Source organism: Eleutherodactylus coqui, chromosome 6, assembly GCF_035609145.1.
Source record: "Eleutherodactylus coqui strain aEleCoq1 chromosome 6, aEleCoq1.hap1, whole genome shotgun sequence".
Classification (NCBI taxonomy): domain Eukaryota; kingdom Metazoa; phylum Chordata; class Amphibia; order Anura; family Eleutherodactylidae; genus Eleutherodactylus; species Eleutherodactylus coqui.
Window position 1 is genome coordinate 40,725,585 of NC_089842.1, and position 21,111 is coordinate 40,746,695.

General features: G+C 45.8%; 1 protein-coding gene across 1 annotated transcript in view; it reads left to right on the plus strand.

Annotated features, from left to right (window-relative positions):
- The window catches only part of ROBO4 (roundabout guidance receptor 4), a 108,478-nt gene that overhangs the window by 266 nt on the left and 87,101 nt on the right, over window positions 1-21,111 (plus strand). The window contains exons 2-4 of the mRNA XM_066606662.1: window positions 10,371-10,673; window positions 15,148-15,305; window positions 15,931-16,051. Of these exons, the coding sequence (XP_066462759.1) occupies window positions 10,371-10,673; window positions 15,148-15,305; window positions 15,931-16,051 (582 nt within the window). The remainder of the gene's footprint in view (window positions 1-10,370; window positions 10,674-15,147; window positions 15,306-15,930; window positions 16,052-21,111) is intronic.

The following is a 21,111-nucleotide window of genomic DNA, read 5'->3' on the forward strand; positions in this document are numbered from 1 at the left end:
CTGGGAGTGTAGAGAAGCTTGACCTATGTTATAATATAGAAGTTAATAGGCTGTGCCTATAAGGGGATGATATGATATACAGTACTGCTTGACAGGAGAGAGGTTCTATCACTGCAGGCGATGTATTGTAGAGATACTTCTAGCGATGCTTGCAGGGTGTAGCTGGGAACATACAGATTATTTTCTTATAGTATACAATGGGGGATATTTAGGAGTATTGTGTAAACAAACAAAATTCTGCTACTTTCCAATATAATCTCTGTCTAAGTTCCAAAGATATTGGCCTCCTGGAGGTGAATAGGAACTTGGATGCTGGAATCCATATAGATCTAGTACTGGTCACCTTGCTTGAACCTGCAGTTGTTTGATCATAGTACTAGATCGCTATAGATTGCCACAAATGTTTCCATTCACTGACAGCAAGTAGAGCTGTCGAAAATGTATTTAGAAGTTTAAATACCTTCTATTATACAGTCAGTAAGCTTTATTTACATCAGACTTTAATGTAATAATGAGTGATATACTAAAGCTGTATTCCCATGTGCCATATTTACACACAGGTTCTGTGAGATGGACAGAACTCACATGTGAAAAGAACCCAATGGGTTAATACACAGGAGCGATTTTTCTCTCGGGCCGGCAGAGCGAGTTAGAAAAACTGCTGCATGTCCTATTTTTGTGCAATTCCTCTTCAAGAATCGCCCATTATTTTCTATGGGAGAGTTTTAAAAAAAAGCTCTGCATTGGCGTGCCATGGGATTTGTATGCGATTTTCATGTGAGTGCTATGCGATTTTAAAATGGATTACTATAGGGACCATATAAAGAGAAGAAGCAGGAAGTGCAGAGCAGGGAAGAAGGCATATGGAAATCGCACGTAAATCTGATGTCAATTGTAATGTAATTCCAAGTGGTGTAACCAGAGTCCTGTGGGCCCCAAAACAAACCTTACACTGGGGCCCCTCTACGATACACCAAGGGATATCATTCCACCCTTCCCTCTTATCCTATGACCTTCCCACACAACAATGTTTAAGGGGTTCTTGGTGTTGTAGTGAAACAAAAGCAGTTGATGTTCAGTTTGTTGAAACCACCGCCATCGCCCTTCACTGTGCCCCCAAACCCCCATCGTCCTCCACTATACCCCCAAACCACCGCCATTATCCTCCACTGTGCCCCCAAACCCCCATCGTCCTCCACTATAGCCCCAAACCACCGCCATCAACCTCCACTGTGCCCCCAAACCCACACTGTTCTCCACTGTACCCCCAAACCACCGCCATCGTCCTCCACTGTGCCCCCAAACCACCGCCATCGTTCTCCACTGGGCCCCCAAATCCACATTGTTCTCCACTGTGCCCCCAAACTACCATCGTCCTCCACTGTGCCCCAAAACCACCGCCATCGTCCTCCACTGTGCCCCAAAATGCCCATCGTCTTTCACTATACCCCCAAACCATTGCCATCATTCTCCACTGTGCCCCTAAACCACCGCCATCGACCTCCACTGTGCCCCCAAATCCACATTGTTCTCCACTGTGCCCCCAAACTACCATCGTCCTTCACTGTGCCCCAAAACGCCCATCGTCCTTCACTATACCCCCAAACCATTGCCATCATCCTCCACTGTTCCCCCAAACCCACATCGTTCTCCACTGTGCCCCAAAATAACTCCCATCGTCTTCCACACCCCAATAATCTTCCATACAGACAGCATAATAACCCGTATTATTCTATGCGGTATTACACACCACAGAGTTTTGTCACGCAAATACAGGTCGCAGAAAACAAATGATCTCATGTACTATTCTGACGCGGTTTACGGACGAGACTCGCCGTTAGAGTTAACAGATCAGAGTAGTGCATGCGATCATTTTTTTTGCCATAACCTTTTCTGTGTCTTTTTGAGAAATGCAAAAAAAGAACGGGGCTTGTTTAATTTTTTTTAAAACAGGAAAAACGGATGGCATGCGAAAGTAAAAAAAAACAACAGACGGACGGACAGACAGATGGCGCATGAAACTGCTTATGGATGGGTAACGTCTGTTTTGTTTGTGGAGGCTACACAGACACGTTTTTGGACACAAGTGTGCACTTAGCCATACGTGGAGCGCACAGATTCTCAAGCTACATTCGCATGAGCGTGAATGTGGAACCAGTTTTGTGCGTTGCAAAACGCACAAAACTCGCGCGACTTTAAACTCCACTCATCTGGATGAAGTCTTACACATAAGTGATTTTTTGCAATGGAGAAAACATTTTAGAGATTGCTTCTCTGTCTGAGCCTCCAGTGCAGATAATACAAAGGCCCCGGCTTCATGGTGGTAAAAATCGCAATTGTTGCATGACTCACCCGCTCGGAAATCATTGAGGCCTCGCACCAGCCATGGTATCCTGTGATTGTACTTTGACTCTTACATGTCCCAACGTTACCATGGAGTTACCTTAGATCAATTGTCTCCAAACTTTGTCCCCCAGCTGATGCCACACTGCATCTCCCAGAATGCACTGCTTCCATCTGTCAGGGCATGCTGGGAGTTGTAGTTTTGGTACAACTGAAGGCTGCAGGTTGAGGGTGACACTTCGCCATATGTAAAATGTTCTGTTCAGCATCATAGTATTTATTTCCTGCCATTGTCTTCGTCCAGTAAACACATCGGCTGCGGGGGTCTAAAAATAAAGGAAATCTATGCGACCGCCGCTTGTCATCACTGTCCCTTTACTCTGAAAGTTCTTCCTGTTTGGCATTTCTGGAATTTTTAGCTCCTTTGTCATTGTCATTTCCATAAATGATATTCAGCAAACCCCATGTGTGCTGGTCTGCCATATATGTATATGCTGGGGTATATACCTGACCATTAGGGAAATGCAAAGAGCCCATGGCTTGTTGGACCTGCAGCATCCTTTGTGAACCATAGTACTGCTATTCCATCATTAGACATTTATCCTAGGTTATGCCCTAAATGTCTAATAAATGGGGACACCCTGGAGTGCCACATTCCCCTTTAAGCCATAAAAACCTAATCTGCCCCCGCATACACATGCAAAAACAAAATTCTAGGTTCCACTCGTTGCTTACACTAGGTAACAAAGTAAAATACCAATGGACCCCCATATTAAAGCTAGACCTATATTCTATTCAGCATATCAGCCAATTGTCGCAGATTGCAAACCCATGTCATTGTACACGGTGAATGCATATGTTTTTTGCAAATCTGGAGCTACCTGGAAATCTGATGTATACTTGTTGTTCTTTGCAGAAGACAATCAGACAAACATAGTATCTACATTAGGCCAGGCTCACACAAACAGGTCAGATTCTGCTTATGGATATCTGCAGCGGAATATATGCGAGTAATTGTGGAAAGTAATTACAATTGGTCGCTTATGTGTGTGTTTTTCCAGGCGCATGTACGCGTATGGATAGCGTATTGTCCATGCAGAAGAAAAATCACAAGCAGTGAATGACACCAGAAAGTATTATAACACCGCCCAGGCAATCGATTCCTCTCTCTCTGTCTCTCTCTCTTAGTACCCGCAGGTGTGAGGGAAACTTCTAAAGTACATGACTTTTAATGCCCGCGTATTACCGCAGATCTTCTGCAACTTAAATCTGGTCGCGTGAGACCGATCTTAGTTTTCTCATAGCCTCAAAAGGTTGAAAGCGTATGCGTACAACTTCTTGAGTCTGTGGTATAACCAATGTGGATACTTTGTCTGATTGTCTCCTGTAGGGTATGTTTACACATAGCAGAAATGCTGCAGAATTTCCACTGTGTTAAATTTTGCTGCAAATTCCGCAGATTTTCCATATCCAAAACAGAGCCAAAATCCATGTATTTTGACTTGAAATTAGTTGCACATCTGCAGCTTATTTCAGAAGATATGCGTCTCCCCTCTGAAGTCTTTATGCAGTCAGTGCTCCCCAGTACCTGGTGATCTGTAGTCAGCACAATGCCACTGGTCAGGCGATGCAAAAGGAAAGGGTCAGTTTAAAGATTTTGGAGGTGAGTGGAGCGCTGTATATTCTGAAATCAGCTGCAAATGCGCAGCTGATTTCAAGTCAAAATCTGCACAAATGGTTTGGATGCGGAAATGCTGTGTAATTTGCTGCACAATTTCCTGCAGAATACTTCAGATTTCCAGGTAGCTCCAGACCTGCAAAAACAAGCAAATTCATGCGCTGTGTCCCAATGATGTGTGTTTGCAATCTGCCACAATTAAGTGTAATGTGTGCAGTTTAGAGATGAGCGAACGTGCTCGTTTAGAGCAATTACTCGAACGAGCATCGCTTTTTTGACTAACTGCCTACTTGGGCGAAAAGATTTGGGGGCGCCGGGGGTGGCAGGATGGAGCGGGGGTAGCAGGGGGAGCTCTCTCTCTCTCCCCCGAATCTTTTCACCCAATTAGGCAGTTACTCGAAAAATTACTTGAGTAATTACTCTAAACGAGCACGTTCGTTCATCTCTAGTGCAGTTATATGCTGCATAGGATATAGGGCCAACTAAAATACCTGCTTACTTGGTACAAAACCAAACTTATGACTCAATAAAAGTACAGTACATGTGACCTGGGCAACACAAAACTAGTGTTCAGTTTCAGGGAACAAAGACAAAAATGTTGCTACCTGGTGTTATTGGTGTATGAATAAATGTTACTGTCACTTGATTTGAATTTGGTTTACTGATTTTATGCAAACAAGAATAAGGAGAAATCACAGGTTTTACTGTATAATAGGACATTTTCAAATAAATCTGGCCACAAACCCAGAGAAACTGACAGATATTTCTAAATGTTTGTGACACAAGACATCTAGAGCTCAGGTCCATTTCACACGGGGGTCATTTTCACGCAGAAATTGCAGCTAACTGCTTGAAAGATAGAGTGAACGGGCGATTTTCAGCTCTCAAGTATCAAGCTTAATTAGCAGTGAAATGGCCCATTCACAATTCTGCAAGCTCCGCCTCTTAGACTTCTTCGCACTCAACTCAAATTTACCAGAAAAATGTTTCACTATAAACTCTAGTTTAATTAAATCCTCTCAACTTTAATAGAATCAAAATGGATGTTAGACTCTCAGACTACAACAAAGTCTCTTCACTGTACTTTATACTGCAGCTCTGCTTCTTCTGGTCACTCATTTTTCTGTTATGTCAGTTTCCGGGAAAGTTGGGTGACAATATGCCCGCATAACCGCTCTCAGAGGGGTCTTTTAGCTTTCCCAGATGTTAAATGGGTTCTTCACTTTGGACACTCCCTACTTGCTACTAGAAGGGCCCACTGACAATAATCTGATCACAAAGTGCCCCCTGCTGGACCTTCATTAGTCAATTGTAATCTGTGTGGAAACTTGGCAGTAAGAGTATGTTCACATGGCAAATTTTTGGAGCAGATTCCACACCAAAATATGTGCCAAATTCCCATCCCATTCATTCGGCTGGGAATTCACGTTGCTGTCTTCACGGATTTGAAATCCGCATTGCAGAAAAAAAGTGACGTCATCACTAAACGCGGGTCTTGTTGGAAATTCTGCTCACGAATTCTGCCCATTCACAAGGGCTAAAAACACACGTAAAGCTTAGCCACGGATTTATGCCACAGTTAGAGGCGGAATCCACGTAGAAAATCCACATCAGATTCCGTCGTGTGAACATACCCCTACTGTTCGGTCTTCTTGCGGCGCCACCACATCGGAATATTAAGCATCACACAGCTCCAATTCATGATGATGTTTTTTCTGTAGAAGGGCCCCTCCACACTGTCATATGGTCATCTGTGAAACGAACATGTTTTGCTTCAAAAAATGGATGAAAGTGTTTAACTCATTGATAGGCTATAGCGGGTTAAGCGCAGTCAAACAATGTATAGGTTTAGCAAGGTATATGCTTCCAGGACTTTTCTGTGGGATTATAAAGCGTTGCCTACTATGCTTTTCTTTCCCACAAAAAAAAAAAAACCTACGGAAATGTCTACCTTTTTTTACATTGCAGTCAATGGGAATGTATGGCTGTATGTTTCCATATGCTTAAGGCTGGATTCAGACGAACGTATATCAGCTCGGTTTTCACGCCCAGCCAATATACGTTGTCTCTCTCTGCAGGGGGGGGGGACCTGGAAGAGCCAGGAGCAGTGCTCTGAGCTCCCGCCCCCTCTCTGCCTCCTCTCCGCCCCTCTGCACTATTTGCAATGGGAAGGGGCAAGGTGGGGGTGGGGCTAATTTGCAGAACTTAGCCCTGCCCCCACCCCGCCTCCTTTCATTGCAAATAGTGCAGAGGGGTGGAGGGGAGGCAGAGAGGGGGCGGGAGCTTAGTTCCTGCTCCTGGCTTTTCCATCCTCCCCCCCTGCAGATGAGGACACAGTATATCGGCTCGGCGTGAAAACCGAGCTGATATACGTTCATGTGAATTCACCCTTAAGGCTTATTCAGACGACCGTATTTATGCAGGTATTTTGCCACGTAAAAAATAAAAAAAAATCGCCCATAAAACCCAACCATGACAATGGGTTCATTCAGATGAATGATTCTTGCCGCATAAAATAATAGCACATATGCGACTGGTTTTGGTCGCTGGTTTTATACGCCACATAAAAAGATAACTCTTGCCCTATCTTTTGACGTGATACGCAGCAAGTTCCCATAGACTTCTATGGAAGCTGGAAAAAAGGGAGGGGGAGGAAGTTACCCTGCGTACAACGCTTGGAAAAGAAGACAGTCAGCCCTAATTAGGCATTATTGGTCATTCTGAGGATTTCTGCATATCGATGGTTTCTATCGCTTTTACGTATTTTTTAACATTCATGCAGCAGCTGCCAATGTGAATGGCTTGAAATATGCAAATAAAGACCGAAACTCGATCACATAAAATCTTCATTCATGCAGTTATACAGTGCGTACAGGTATGTAACATAGTACGTTAGGCCAGAGGCTTAACTTGAAGATTTGGGGCCCCAGTACAAAATCTGTAACAGGGCCCCCAACTATAATGCTTTATTCATAGTACTGGGCTCCCTTTATGGAGGAGATAGGCCTTATGGGCCCCCTAAGGGTCCTGGGTCCGGGTGCAACAGCATCCACTGAACCCTCTATAGTTATGCTCCCGAGTTAGGCTGAAAGAAGACAAAGTCCATCTAGTTCAGCCTGTTTCCACACCCCCTTGTTGATCCAGAGGAAGGCAAAAAAAAAACAATGAGGCAGAAGCCAATTTAGCCCATTTGAGGGGAATAATTCCTTCCTGACTACGTAATGGCAGTCAGAATAATCCCTGAATCAACGTTTGAAAGTTCCTACCGGACTCCAAGACCTGAATCAACAACCCTGCCGGTTATTTAATGGCTAGATCCTGTAATATTGTAGCACTCTAGTAAGACGTCTAGTCCTCTCTTAAGCTCCTCTATGGATTCTGCTGCACCACGTTCTCAGGCAGAGAGTTCCACAGCCTGACTGCTCTTACAGTAAAGAACCCACTTCTGTGTTGGTGATGAAACCTGCTTTCTTCTAAACGTAGCAGATGCCCTCTTGCTACCGTCACAGTCCTGGGTATAAACAGATCATTGGAGAGATCCTTGTATCGTCCCCTCATGTATTTATACATAGTTATTTGGTGCCCCTTAGCCATCTTTTTCCAGGGTGAATAATCCCAGTTTTGATAGCCTCTCTGGGTATTCCAGTCCTCTCATTCCATTTATTACTTTAGTTGCTCTCCTTTGAACCCCCTCAAGCACTGCAGCATATTTCCTGAGCAGAACTGTGCGCAGTATTCCATGTGGGGCCTGACAAGTGCCTTTTATAGTGGAAGAATAATATTATCGGCCCTCGCCCCTACACTTAATGCACCCCAAGACTTTATTTGCCTTTGCAGCAGCTGATTGGCATTGATTGCTCCAGTTACCTCTACAGTCAACTAGTACCCCCAAGTCTTTTTTCATATCACTTTCCCCTAGCAGTATCCCATTCAGTGTATATTAGTGACATCCATTTTTCCTGCCCATGTGCATAACCTTTTCATTTATCAATATTGAACTTCATTTGACATTTTTCAACCCAAGCCCCCAGTTTATCTAGGTCCACTTGCATTGTCCTCCATCGTAATAATTATCTTGTATAATTTCGTATTGTCTGCAAATATTGATATTTTACTGTGCAGCCCCTCTTATCAGGCCATTGATAAATATATTGAACAGAATGGAGCCTAATACTGAACCCTGTGGCACCCCGCTAGCAACGGGGGCCCAATCAGAGTGTGAACCATTTATTACCACCCTCTGCTTTTTATCTCCGAGCCAATTCTTTACCCAGATACACACGTTTTCACCCAATCCGAGCTGTCTCATTTTATATATCAGCCTATTATGTGGCACAGTGTCAAATGCTTTAGAGAAGTCCAGATATACGAGATCAATAGACTCTCCCAGGTCCAGCCTAGAAATTACTTTATCGTAGAAGCTGATCAGATTGGTCTGACATGATTGACCCCCCATGAATCCATGCTGGTGAGGAGTTATTCCGTTGTTCTCCTTGAGGTATTCCAGGATGGCGTCTCGCAGAACCCCCCCAAATATTTTTCCAATTATTGAAGTGAGACTTACCGGCCTGTAGTTACCAGGCTCTCTTCTTGACCCCTTTTTGTATATTGGAACCACATTGGCAATACGCCGATCCAGTGGTACAACCCCGGTCTCAATAGTGTCCCTAACTATAAGAAATAGCAATCTATCACATCACGTAGTTCCCTTAGAACCTTTGTATGTATTCCATTTGCAGCAAACAATTTGTTAATTTTAATCCTTTTTAACCTGCGTTAGGCAGGTGATATTTAGTAGGGGGTTCATTTTATCCCCTTGCATCTCATGTGACATTTCTTTTTCATTTGTGAATACACTTGAGAAAAAACTATTTAATAGATCTGCCTTCCCCCATCATCTTCTATGGTTTCTCCTGCATTATTTGTTAAAGGGCCAGTGCAAATCCTTTATATAATTGAAAAACAATTTAGGGTTATTATTGCTCTCTTTGGCAATCAGTCTTCCTCCCTCCTCCTTGGCAGTTTTGATGTTTTCCTTACATAATTTGTTTTTTTCTCTGTATGATTTTAGCACTTCTTCACTGCCTTCTTGTTTTAATAGTTTAAATGCTTTCTTTTTTTCACTTATTGTCCCCCTTACAGTCTTGTTGAGCCGCATCCTTCTACTTGTAGTTCTTTTATTTTTAAAGGGTACGAACTGCTCACATGAGGGCTAATTAAGATGTTTTTAAACTTCTCCCATTTGTCACCTGTACTGTTATTTTTTAGGACGTTGTCTCAATTAATGTTACTTCTGAGTAATTCTGAGCTGATCAAATTTTGCTTTACTAAAGTTTAGTTTTTTGTCGTTCCCTGATAAGACTTCCTATTGAAAGACAGCTGGAAGTTAATTATATTGTGGTCATTATTTTCCAAGTGTCCCTCAATCTGCACCCCCATGATTCTGTCCGGTTAGTTAGTTAATAATCTAACAAAAGTCTAGAATGGCCCTTCCTCTAGTTGGCTTCTGCACGAGCTGGGTAAGGTAGTTATCTTTAATTGTTCTCAAGAACTTATCGTCCTTATGAGATTTGCAGGTTTTGTCTTCCCATATTATACCCAGATAATTAAAGTCTCCCATAATAATTACTTCATTGCAGTTTGACACCTTTTCTATTTGTTTTAATAATAAGTTTTCAGTTTCTTATGTTATTTTTGGTGGCACATAAAAAACCCTTATCAGTATTTTGTTATTTTTCCCTCCCTGCATTTCTACCCACAGAGATTCCACGTGTTCATCTCCTGCACCTATATCTTCTCGTAGCCTCTGCATTTTCTGGTTCCTCTCCCTTTCTGGTTCCCACTGTCTCTTCTGAAGAGATTGTAATTCACCGCCCAATCACACTTATCAAGCCATGTTTCCGTTATTCCTACTCTATCATAATTTTCATCAGACATTCTCACTTCGAGCTCACCCACTTTACTGATCAGACTTCTTGCATTCGTTACCATACAATTTATACAGTTGTTGTTGTTCTTTATATTCATTCTCCCCTAGCACAGCTCCACCCTCCTCATGTATCCTAACTAGAGATGAGCGAGTATACTCACTAAGGCACATTACTCGAGCGAGTAGTGCCTTAGCCAAGTATCTCCCCGCTCGTCTCTAAAGATTCGGGGGCTGGCGCGGGTGACAGGTGAGTTGCGGCGGGGAGCGGGGGGGGGGGGGGGGGAGAGGGGGGAGAGGGAGATCGAGTAATGTGCCTTAGCGAGTATACTCGCTCATCTCTAATCCTAACACTTAATAATGAATGGTCATAATAAAGTTGCAAGAATTAGTTTACTATTAATGATTTTTTCTTTCACCTAGGCTCCAAATCCCGCACAGATGAATCCATGCCGCATATCATTGAGCATCCCTCCGACCTGGCTGTACGGCGAGACCAGCCTGCCACGATGAACTGTCGCGCTGATGGGAATCCGGAGCCCACCATAGAATGGTACCGAAATGGTGAACTTGTGAATTTTTCTAAAGGCCACAACTCTCTGATCCTCGGGGGCTCCTTATTCTTCTTGCATATCAAAGGAAAGTCGGATGAAGGGGTTTACACCTGCGTGGCAAGAAACCGCTTGGGGACTGCCATCAGTAGGAATGCATCACTCACCATCGCTGGTAAGAACATATGCCACCTATTATTATTTATAATGCTTGTTATGTAGCAGAGGGACTCTTGGTCCTCTCAGGCACCAGGACCCGGGTACAACTGCGACCCCTGCACCGCCTATCTATATGACAGCATTACATAAGTCATAGTTTGGGAAAAGTTGGGGCTTAAACTATCTTTAACAGGCAGTAAATGCTGCGGAACTACACATACAAAATCCACAACAAAACCGCAGCAAATTCTGCACAGCTCATAACCTCTGTCCATCTGCAAAAACTCAACAGAAAGGTCAGGCTCACATAAACGTATCTGAATTGCGTAATACAGGGGCAATGTACGAGCGCGTAATAAAAAGTAAATGGCTTCAATGAAAGTACATTGATTTTCATTGTTCCATTCACACTTGCATATATTTATTACATATGTTATGAGTGTAAAAAAAGAACGCGGCATGTTCTGATTTACTGCATATTATGCGCATACATTTCTATTGTTTTCTATGGGTGCATTTAGACCTCAGTACATATGCAATTACATTTTAATGGATGTGGTTTGCGCTCGTGTGAAGGAGCCCTAACTCCTGTATTTTAAGGGTTAACATCTACAGCAGAAGGGCTTTAAGAGGTGGGTGCATGCGCTAATACGCTTGCCGCTGTGGTTATGGCGCACAATATGTGTGATCGGGTGCATGGGGGCTTATGGCAGATGGGTACAGCTTATTCCACATGCAGAATGCGCAGTAACATCACGGTTGTGTGAAGGAGCCTCTAAGGTTACAGAGTAATTTATTTTTGTCCCATGTGAATTAATATCAGTTAATGCAAATATTCGTTACCGCCAGCGCTGCACTCTCAACAAACTTTGCATGAATCAATAGTACAAACCAAGATAAGAAGCTTCAGGTCCACTTATATGGGACGGGATGTTAGGGAGACAATGCACAACGCTGCCGGCATGGAGGCGGCTTACCGCCCCCGAGCTCGCCTCCATTCATAGTAAGGCAAACTGTCCACGGGCGGAATTAAATTGCGGAATCCACGGACGATCAGTAGTTCAAGCTGTCCATAGACAATCATGGGCCCCTGCAGCTGAATTTAGGCATGCAAATTTGATTTGCGGACCTTTTAATCTGGAAAATCAATCGCAGCACACTCCATTTTGCTGCGGGTCCTGCACGGACGGCTTCTATTGAAGTCAATGGAAGCTTTCCGATCCGCAGCCTGCCCGGAGCTGACACTGCGGATGGGCCACAGATTCTGCGGGAAACCAGCAGATTTAAAAAAAAACAAAAACCTCTGTGCATGTGCGGCTATGCATCGGCCGGCGCACTCGTCCACATCCACAGTGGAGAAGATGGAAGACTCGCACAGCCACGCAGAGGATCCAGACGGGTAAGTAATGTCCTCTTTCCGCGGACAGGGTGGGATTCCGCTGCGGGCTCCCGCCCATGGAATGTGACCAACCATGGACATGAGACCTAAGCAGACAGTCATACAGAAGTGACCGACTGCTGTTTATACTGAACGGCCTGCCTGTATGCAGAAACTATTTGACTGTACAATTCTCGTTCAGTCACTACATGCAATCACACAGGACGATTACCATTCAAAATCCCGCGGGAGTGCAGGAATTGAACTATTATGAACTGTAATCGTCCCGTGTAAAAGGGCCATTAGTGTATATAATAGTGATATATCTTATAAGGAGAAAATTGCGCCACTTCTTCTCCCGTGCCTCCATCACTGGTCATTCCCTCTAAATTTACTGCTAAAGTCCATATTGAGAGAGGATTATGGTGGATCAGGTTACATGCTGCCTGTAGAAGTCTATGGAGAAGAGGAGGAACAGCTGCAAAGTGAGGAACAGACAGAAAGACACATAGAGACGCTGCTGCTGAAGGCTTAGGCTGCCTTTACACGAGCGTAAAAATCACGATTTGTATGTTGTGAGACGCAAAAATCTCGCACAAATATGAACCCCATTTATTTGAATAGGTCACACACATGAGTGATGTTTTCCTGCATGGCGATGTAATGCTATGCAGGGAACAAATTGCAGCACGTTCTGTCTTTCTGCGTGCTCTCACATCACAGCGCCAATTGTGTTCAATGGGGCCAGCAGCAGCATCACACCACATGCTAGGTGCAACGAAAAAAAAATTGACATGCTGCGGCCAGGGAATCCGCGCCAAAGTGCCGGCCTCTGCCGGCTTTGCGGCAACAGATTGGGCGTCCCGTGTAGATGAGATTTTTGACAAATCTTATCCACATGGCTGGCCAAGCCTGGGATTGGCGTCCGCAGGCGGATTTGCCTCAGCGAAATTCCAGACGGAATTTCCGCGGCAAATCCGTCCCGTGTGAACCCAGCCTTAGGGTACATACACACGGATGTTCAAAAATTTCCCAAAGTTGCAGGAGATAAACAGTGCAAATTTTTAAAGTAAACTTTATTGTCAAAATGATTGTCAGCCCCAAATATGTGCATCTAAGTGAAAAAAGTGCCTCCAAGGGTGTCAATACCTTTTACGCTTTCTGTCTTTTGCCAATGTTGTATTCACATCCACACTGGCCTGTAGTGTCGGAGACCTTTTTTGTCTGAATGGACGGCACATTTCAGGTTTTATGTAAATCGAGTATGCCGATTTCAAAAATCAAGATGAAAAAATTCTCCGAAAACCGGAACACCTCCCCATTTACACTTGAAAAAACGAAAAATCATATTTGTATCAATAATTTTCATATTTTGTATATTTAATTATTTATGTTGTTTATTATTTATTTTATGCCCAAAATAAAATAAACCATATTTATTTATATGTATTATTAATTAAAACCAAAATACATGAAACATCATAACCATATTATTTGTTATTTACATTGCTGTACGTACAGTACTAGAAAAAACATTACAATTTTTTACAACAGTCATCTACTCATTAGCCGACTCAATTTACTCATATACGGTTTAGGAGAAGGATAGTTAGAGGCTTTTTTTTTTGTATCGAAACATGGCAGTGAATTTTTCCGATTTTTTTTTTTTCCGATCATTTAGGGAGGTGTTCTGGTTTTCGGATAATTTTGTTCGCCTTGATTTGTGAAATCGGCATACTCGATTACATAAAACCTGAAATCTGTCTTCCATTCAGGCAAAAAACGTCTTCCACACTACAGGCTAGTCTACACTGCTCAGTAGTCCATGCTGTTGCTACTTCTTTGTATTTGATAGACAGTGATAGTAGAGCAGAGTCTTCTCTGTGTGCCATGCATGGGTGACATCATAGCCGCAGGCCCCACCCACCAGCTCAAAGAAAACTGAGGATTAGAGATACAGCATGCAGAAGGGAAAACTGGTGAAAAAGCAGGTTACAAAATATGTAATGGCAGAAATACTGCTACTCCTCATCTACACACATGACAACTTAGGCTAGGGTAACACGGCGACTTTGGCGGTAACATATGTCGTGCGGCCAAAGAATCACACTACAGCCCTGCTCCATCACATAGTAATGTAACTAAGCAAGAGTCTTCCACCAGGTGTATAAGAGAGTGAAGCCCAGAAAGGGAAGGAAGCAGGAAGTGTGATAATCCTCGGCATTGTCTGACATCCTGCGCCATGTATCCTGTCAGTCACTTCAGGTCACGTATCCTTCACTGATGAGAAACCGCCGGCGTAAAGGGCATTCACAACCAAAACATGCTGAAGTTTCCAGTAAACATAAATACTTGAGTTGAAAAATTCTATTATATGATTTATTATGGCTTCTTTCAAACTCACTATTTATACAGCTTTTTGATTGCCACATATCAAGTATTTTGTGTCTTTTTTTTTTATACAAGTGTTTTTGGTGGCTTTTTTGATTTTGTAAAAGTTAAATATATACTTTTTGTGGTGTAAAAAAATAATAAATACGCCTCACTTTTTCAGTAATTGGCTACAAACTTTAAATTAACATCTTGCTGCTGCGTTTTTGACCTAAGAAATGGGAAGTTGGAACAATGCCTCTACAGCGCCACCTAGGTAGCATTTCTGCAAGTCAATGTCAGACCTTTTAATCCTTTGGTGAAAAAGCCTGTTTGCACCATAATGACCAACCTATTTTTCAGGTTTTTTTTCATTGGCGTATTCCAGGAGCCATAGCTTTTTAATTTTAGAAACCAAAAAATTAGGAAACGGATTGAAAACGAACATCTTCAGATTTCAGTACATTTTTATGGTCAGGAAAACTGAAACGTTTCTTTTTTCCATTTTGCTTCTCCCACGGTGGAACAGCCAGACAAAAAGCTGGCTACAGACCTGTCGCTGGAGGTGACAGTCCTGGCGCAGCTACAGGGTGTATAGTAAAGTATTGCTACCCACCTTTTCATCCAGACACTTACATCTTAAGGGGAGTCCTACATGATGACGTGGCGCCCCCTGATGTAAAACCCATAGAAGCGGTCTGTCCCTTCTTATGTTGTCTTGTGATGTTCATGCTTGTTTCAGTCCTGAAGGATGAATTTCGCCAAGAGCCATTGGATAAGGTGGTGATCGCAGGGAGACCAGTGGTGATCGAATGTTCCCCACCCAAAGGACAGCCGGAGCCTACGGTGACATGGCGGAAAAATGGAGTGCTGCTGGACAGAAACAACAGCCGCTACACGGTACAGCCCAGAGGTTATACTGTAGTGTGAACTGATGCTCAGAAAATAGAAAAAAATGATGCTTCTCAAAACCCTTTCCCCATTACAGTGAATGAAGGAATGGTTGTCAGACCCCTCCCCTATAAAAATCGTTGTCAAAGTCCTTCATTTTTAAAGTTTGTCACTTCTCCACTTTCTTTTTGGCAGCTTCATAAATCTGTCCCCATATGTATACAGTCAGGAGGATAAACTATTCTCTTTCATTATAACTGTATAATAGGAAACTCTAATCATCAGCAGTAACTGATAGGTGTTTCTGCCCACCCCCCATGAAGGGCCTGTTTGGTACAGTCCATTCAGTTTCATCATACTAAGAAGTTGTGGAGTGAAATAGTGACTCCTGGAGAGAACAGAGAGACAAGTAATTCCAGGGTGGTCACAAAGAGATCACATAACCCAGCTGAGGAGAAGGACTGCAGGAACTTTCAGATAAAAATGAATAACTAAACAAACTCATATTAGCCGACTTATGTATACTGAGATACACAGTACCGTATATACCGGAGTGCCTCTTTAAAAAACTGAATAGATAGCAAACATCATTCTTGGTGCTTTATTTATTATTTTCCTCCCTGTTAACTCCTAGTTTGGTGCCGGTGGGCTCTCCATCAGTCGTATACTGAGCTCCGATGCTGGAGTATATATGTGCGTGGCATCCAATCAGGCTGGTGAGAGGACAAGTCGCGGTGCTGTTATCTCCGTGCTGGGTGAGTGATTGGCTGTTACTTCATGAGACTGACAGCTGTAGATAGACAGTATTATTACAGTGGTGCCTTGGGTTAAGAGTTTAATTTGTTCCGTGACGGAGGTCTTAACTAGAGATGAGCGAACACCAAAATGTTCGGGTGTTCGTTATTCGGAACGAACTTCCCGCGATGCTCGAGGGTTCGTTTCGAACAACGAACCCCATTGAAGTCAATGGGCGACCAGAGCATTTTTGTATTTCGCCGATGCTCGCTAAGGTTTTCATGTGTGAAAATCTGGGCAATTCAAGAAAGTGATGGGAATGACACAGCAACGGATAGGGCAGGCGAGGGGCTACATGTTGGGCTGCATCTCAAGTTCACAGGTCCCACTATTAAGCCACAATACCGGCAAGAGTGGGCCCCCCCCCTCCCGACAACTTTTACTTCTGAAAAGCCCTCATTAGCATGGCATACCTTTGCTAAGCACCACACTACCTCCAACAAAGCACAATCACTGCCTGCATGACACTCCACTGCCACTTCTCCTGGGTTACATGCTGCCCAACCGCCCCCCCTCCCCCCCACAGCGCACACCAAAGTGTCCCTGGGCAGCCTTCAGCTGCCCTCATGCCACACCACGCTCATGTCTATTTAGAATTGCGTCTGCCATGACGAGGGACCGCAGGCACACACTGCAGAGGTTGGCATGGCTAGGCAGCGACCCTCTTTAAAAGTGGCGGAGCGATAGCCCACAATGCTGTACAGAAGCAATGAGAAATAGAATCCTGTGCCACCGCCATCAGGAGCTGCACACGTGGGCATAGCAATGGGGAACCTATGTGCCACACACTATTCATTCTGTCAAGGTGTCTGCATGCCCCAGTCAGACCGGGCTTTTTAATTCATAGACACAGGCAGGTACAACTCCCTATTGTGAAGTCCCTGTCGACCCACAGCATGGGTGGCTCCCTGAAACCCACCGGCGGTACACAGAAATATCCCATTGCATTGCCCAACACAGCTGAGGTAGTAATGTCGTGCTTAATGCAGGTGGGCTTCGGCCCACACTGCATGCCCCAGTCTGACTGGGGTTCTTTATAAGTGTACAGATGTAGTAAAAACTCCGTGTGCACCTACAGCATGGGTGGGTGCCAGGAAGCCACCGGCGGTACATAGAAATATCCCATTGCATTGCCCAACACAGCTGAGGTAGTAATGTTGTGCTTAACCCTTTCCAATCCAATTTGTATATGGTTTTCCTAGGGGGCTTACTCTTTTTCTGCCGTTATACAACGGCGCTATATGCTGGCTAAAGCCAGTACTGCATGAGCTGACACGTAGGATAGGCTCCGACAGCAGAGAGGCTGGCAATATACAGTAAGAGAACCCCGACGGACATCTACCAACAACGGAGCTGTACAGCCTTAAACCCTAATGTCTTCACAGGTCACACAGTGGACTGGAAAGGGTTAATGCAGGTGGGTTTCGGCCCACACTGCATGCCCCAGTCAGACTGGGTTTTTTTTATAAGTGGAAACAGATGCATTTATAATTCCCTGTGGACCCACAGCATGGGTGGGTGCCAGGAAGCCACCGGCGGTACATAGAAATATCCCATTGCATTGCCCAACACAGCTGAGGTAGTAATGTCGTGCGTAATACAGGTGGGCTTCGGCCCACACTGCATGCCCCAGTCTGACCGGGGTTCTTTACAAGTGGACACATGTAGGTTAAACTCCCTGTGGACCCACTGCCTGGGTGGGTGCCAGGAAGCCACCAGCGGTACATAGAAATATCCCATTGCATTGCCCAACACAGCTGAGGTAGTAATGTCGTGCGTAATACAGGTGGGCTTCGGCCCACACTGCATGCCCCAGTCAGACTGGGGTTCTTTACAAGTGGACACATGTAGGTTAAACTCCCTGTGGACCCACTGCCTGGGTGGGTGCCAGGAAGCCACCGGCGGTACATAGAAATATCCCATTGCATTGTCCAACACAGCTGAGGTAGTAATGTCGTGCGTAATACAGGTGGGCTTCGGCCCACACTGCATGCCCCAGTCTGACCGGGGTTCTTTACAAGTGGACACATGTAGGTTAAACTCCCTGTGGACCCACTGCCTGGGTGGGTGCCAGGAAGCCACCGGCGGTACATAGAAATATCCCATTGCATTGCCCAACACAGCTGAGGTAGTAATGTCGTGCGTAATACAGGTGGGCTTCGGCCCACACTGCATGCCCCAGTCAGACTGGGGTTCTTTAGAAGTGGACACATGTATTAAAAACTCCGTGTGCACCTACAGCATGGGTGGCTCCCTGGAACCCACCGGCGGTACATAAAAATATCCCATTGCATTGCCCAACACAGCTGAGGTAACGTCAGCTGTAATGCAGGTGGGCTAAAAATTAATTTGATTACACTGTAGGCGAGGGCCCACAAAAATTGCTGTATCAACAGTACTAATGTACATCCCAAAAATTGGCCATGGCCAGCCAAGAGGGCAGGTGAAACCCATTAATCGCTTTGGTTAATGTGGCTTAAGTGGTAACTAGGCCTGGAGGCAGCCCAGTGTAACGAAAAATTGGTTCAAGTTAAAGTTCCAATGCTTTTAAGCGCATTGAAACTTATAAAAATTGTTCAGAAAAATTATTTGAGTGAGCCTTGTGGCCCTAAGAAAAATTGCCCGTTCAGCGTGATTACGTGAGGTTTCAGGAGGAGGAGCAGGAGGAGGAGGAGGAATATTAGACACAGATTGATGAAGCAGAAATGTCCCCGTTTTGGATGGTGAGAGAGAACGTAGCTTCCATCCGCGGGTGCAGCCTACGTATTGCTTACGTATCGCTGCTGTCCGCTGGTGGAGAACAGAAGTCTGGGGAAATCCAGCCTTTGTTCATCTTGATGAGTGTTAGCCTGTCGGCACTGTCGGTTGACAAGCGGCTACGCTTATCTGTGATGATTCCCCCAGCCGCACTAAACACCCTCTCCGACAAGACGCTAGCCGCAGGACAAGCAAGCACCTCCAGGGCATACAGCGCTAGTTCAGGCCACGTGTCCAGCTTCGACACCCAGTAGTTGTAGGGGGCAGAGGCGTCACCAAGGATGGTCGTGCGATCCGCTACGTACTCCCTCACCATCCTTTTACAGTGCTCCCGCCAACTCAGCCGTGACTGGGGAGCGGTGACACAGTCTTGGTGGGGAGCCATAAAGCTGGCCAGGCCCTTAAAGACTGTTGCACTGCCTGGGATGTACATGCTGCTCGATCTACGCACATCCCCTGCTACCTTGCCCTCGGTACTGCGCCTTCTGCCACTAGCGCTGTCGGCTGGGAATTTTACCATCAGCTTGTCCGCAAGGGTCCTGTGGTATAGCAACACTCTCGAACCCCTTTCCTCTTCGGGAATCAGAGTGGGCAGGTTCTCCTTATACCGTGGATCGAGCAGTGTGTACACCCAGTAATCCGTCGTGGCCAGAATGCGTGCAACGCGAGGGTCACGAGAAAGGCATCCTAACATGAAGTCAGCCATGTGTGCCAGGGTACCTGTACGCAACACATGGCTGTCTTCACTAGGAAGATCACTTTCAGGATCCTCCTCCTCAGGCCATACACGCTGAAAGGATGACAGGCAATCAGCCGCTGTACCGTCAGCAGCGGCCCAAGCTGTCTCTTCCCCCTCCTCCTCATGCTCCTCCTCCTCCTCCTGTACGCGCTGAGAAATAGACAGGAGGGTGCCCTGACTATCCAGCGGCATACTGTCTTCCCCCGCCCCCGTTTCCGAGCGCAAAGCAGCTGCCTTTATGGTTTGCAGGGAATTTCTCAAGATGCATAGCAGAGGAATGGTGACGCTAATGATTGTAGCATCGCCGCTCACCATCTGGGTAGACTCCTCAAAATTACCAAGGACATGGCAGATGTCTGCCAACCAGGCCCACTCTTCTGAAAGGAATTGAGGAGGCTGACTCCCACTGCGCCGCCCATGTTGGAGTTGGTATTCGACTATAGCTCTCCGTTGTTCATAGAGCCTGGCCAACATGTGGAGCGTAGAGTTCCACCGTGTGGGCACGTCGCACAGCAGTCGGTGCACTGGCAGCTTAAAGTGATGTTGCAGGGTGCGCAGGGTGGCAGCGTCCGTGTGGGACTTGCGAAAATGTGCGCAGAGCCGGCGCGCCTTTACGAGCAGGTCTGACAAGCGTGGGTAGCTTTTCAGAAAGCGCTGAACCACCAAATTAAAGACGTGGGCCAGGCATGGCACGTGCGTGAGGCTGCCGAGCTGCAGAGCCGCCACCAGGTTACGGCCGTTGTCACACACGACCATGCCCGGTTGGAGGCTCAGCGGCGCAAGCCAGCGGTCGGTCTGCTGTGTCAGACCCTGCAGCAGTTCGTGGGCCGTGTGCCTCTTATCGCCTAAGCTGAGTAGTTTCAGCACGGCCTGCTGACGCTTGCCCACCGCTGTGCTGCCACACCGCGCGACACCGAATGCTGGCGACATGCTGCTGCTAACACATCTTGATTGCGAGACAGAGGAGGAGGAGGAGGAGGAGGGTGCTTTAGTGGAGGAAGCATACACCTCCGCAGATACCACCACCGAGCTGGGGCCCGCAATTCTGGGGGTGGGTAGGACATGAGCGGTCCCAGGCTCTGACTCTGTCCCAGCCTCCACTAAATTCACCCAATGTGCCGTCAGGGAGATGTAGTGGCCCTGCCCGCCTGTGCTTGTCCACGTGTCCGTAGTTAAGTGGACCGTGGCAGTAACCGCGTTGGTGAGGGCGCGTACAATGTTGCGGGAGACGTGGTCGTGCAGGGCTGGGACGGCACATCGGGAAAAGTAGTGGCGACTGGGAACTGAGTAGCGCGGGGCCGCCGCCTCCATGATACTTTTGAAGGACTCCGTTTCCACAACCCTATACGGCAGCATCTCAAGGCTGATGAATTTTGCTATGCGGACGGTTAACGTTTGAGCGTGCGGGTGCGTGGCGGCGTACTTGCGCTTGCGCTCCAACAGTTGCGCAAGCGACGGCTGGACGGTGCGCTGAACTACACTGCTGGATGGGGCCGAGGACAGCGGAGGTGAGGGTGTGGGTGC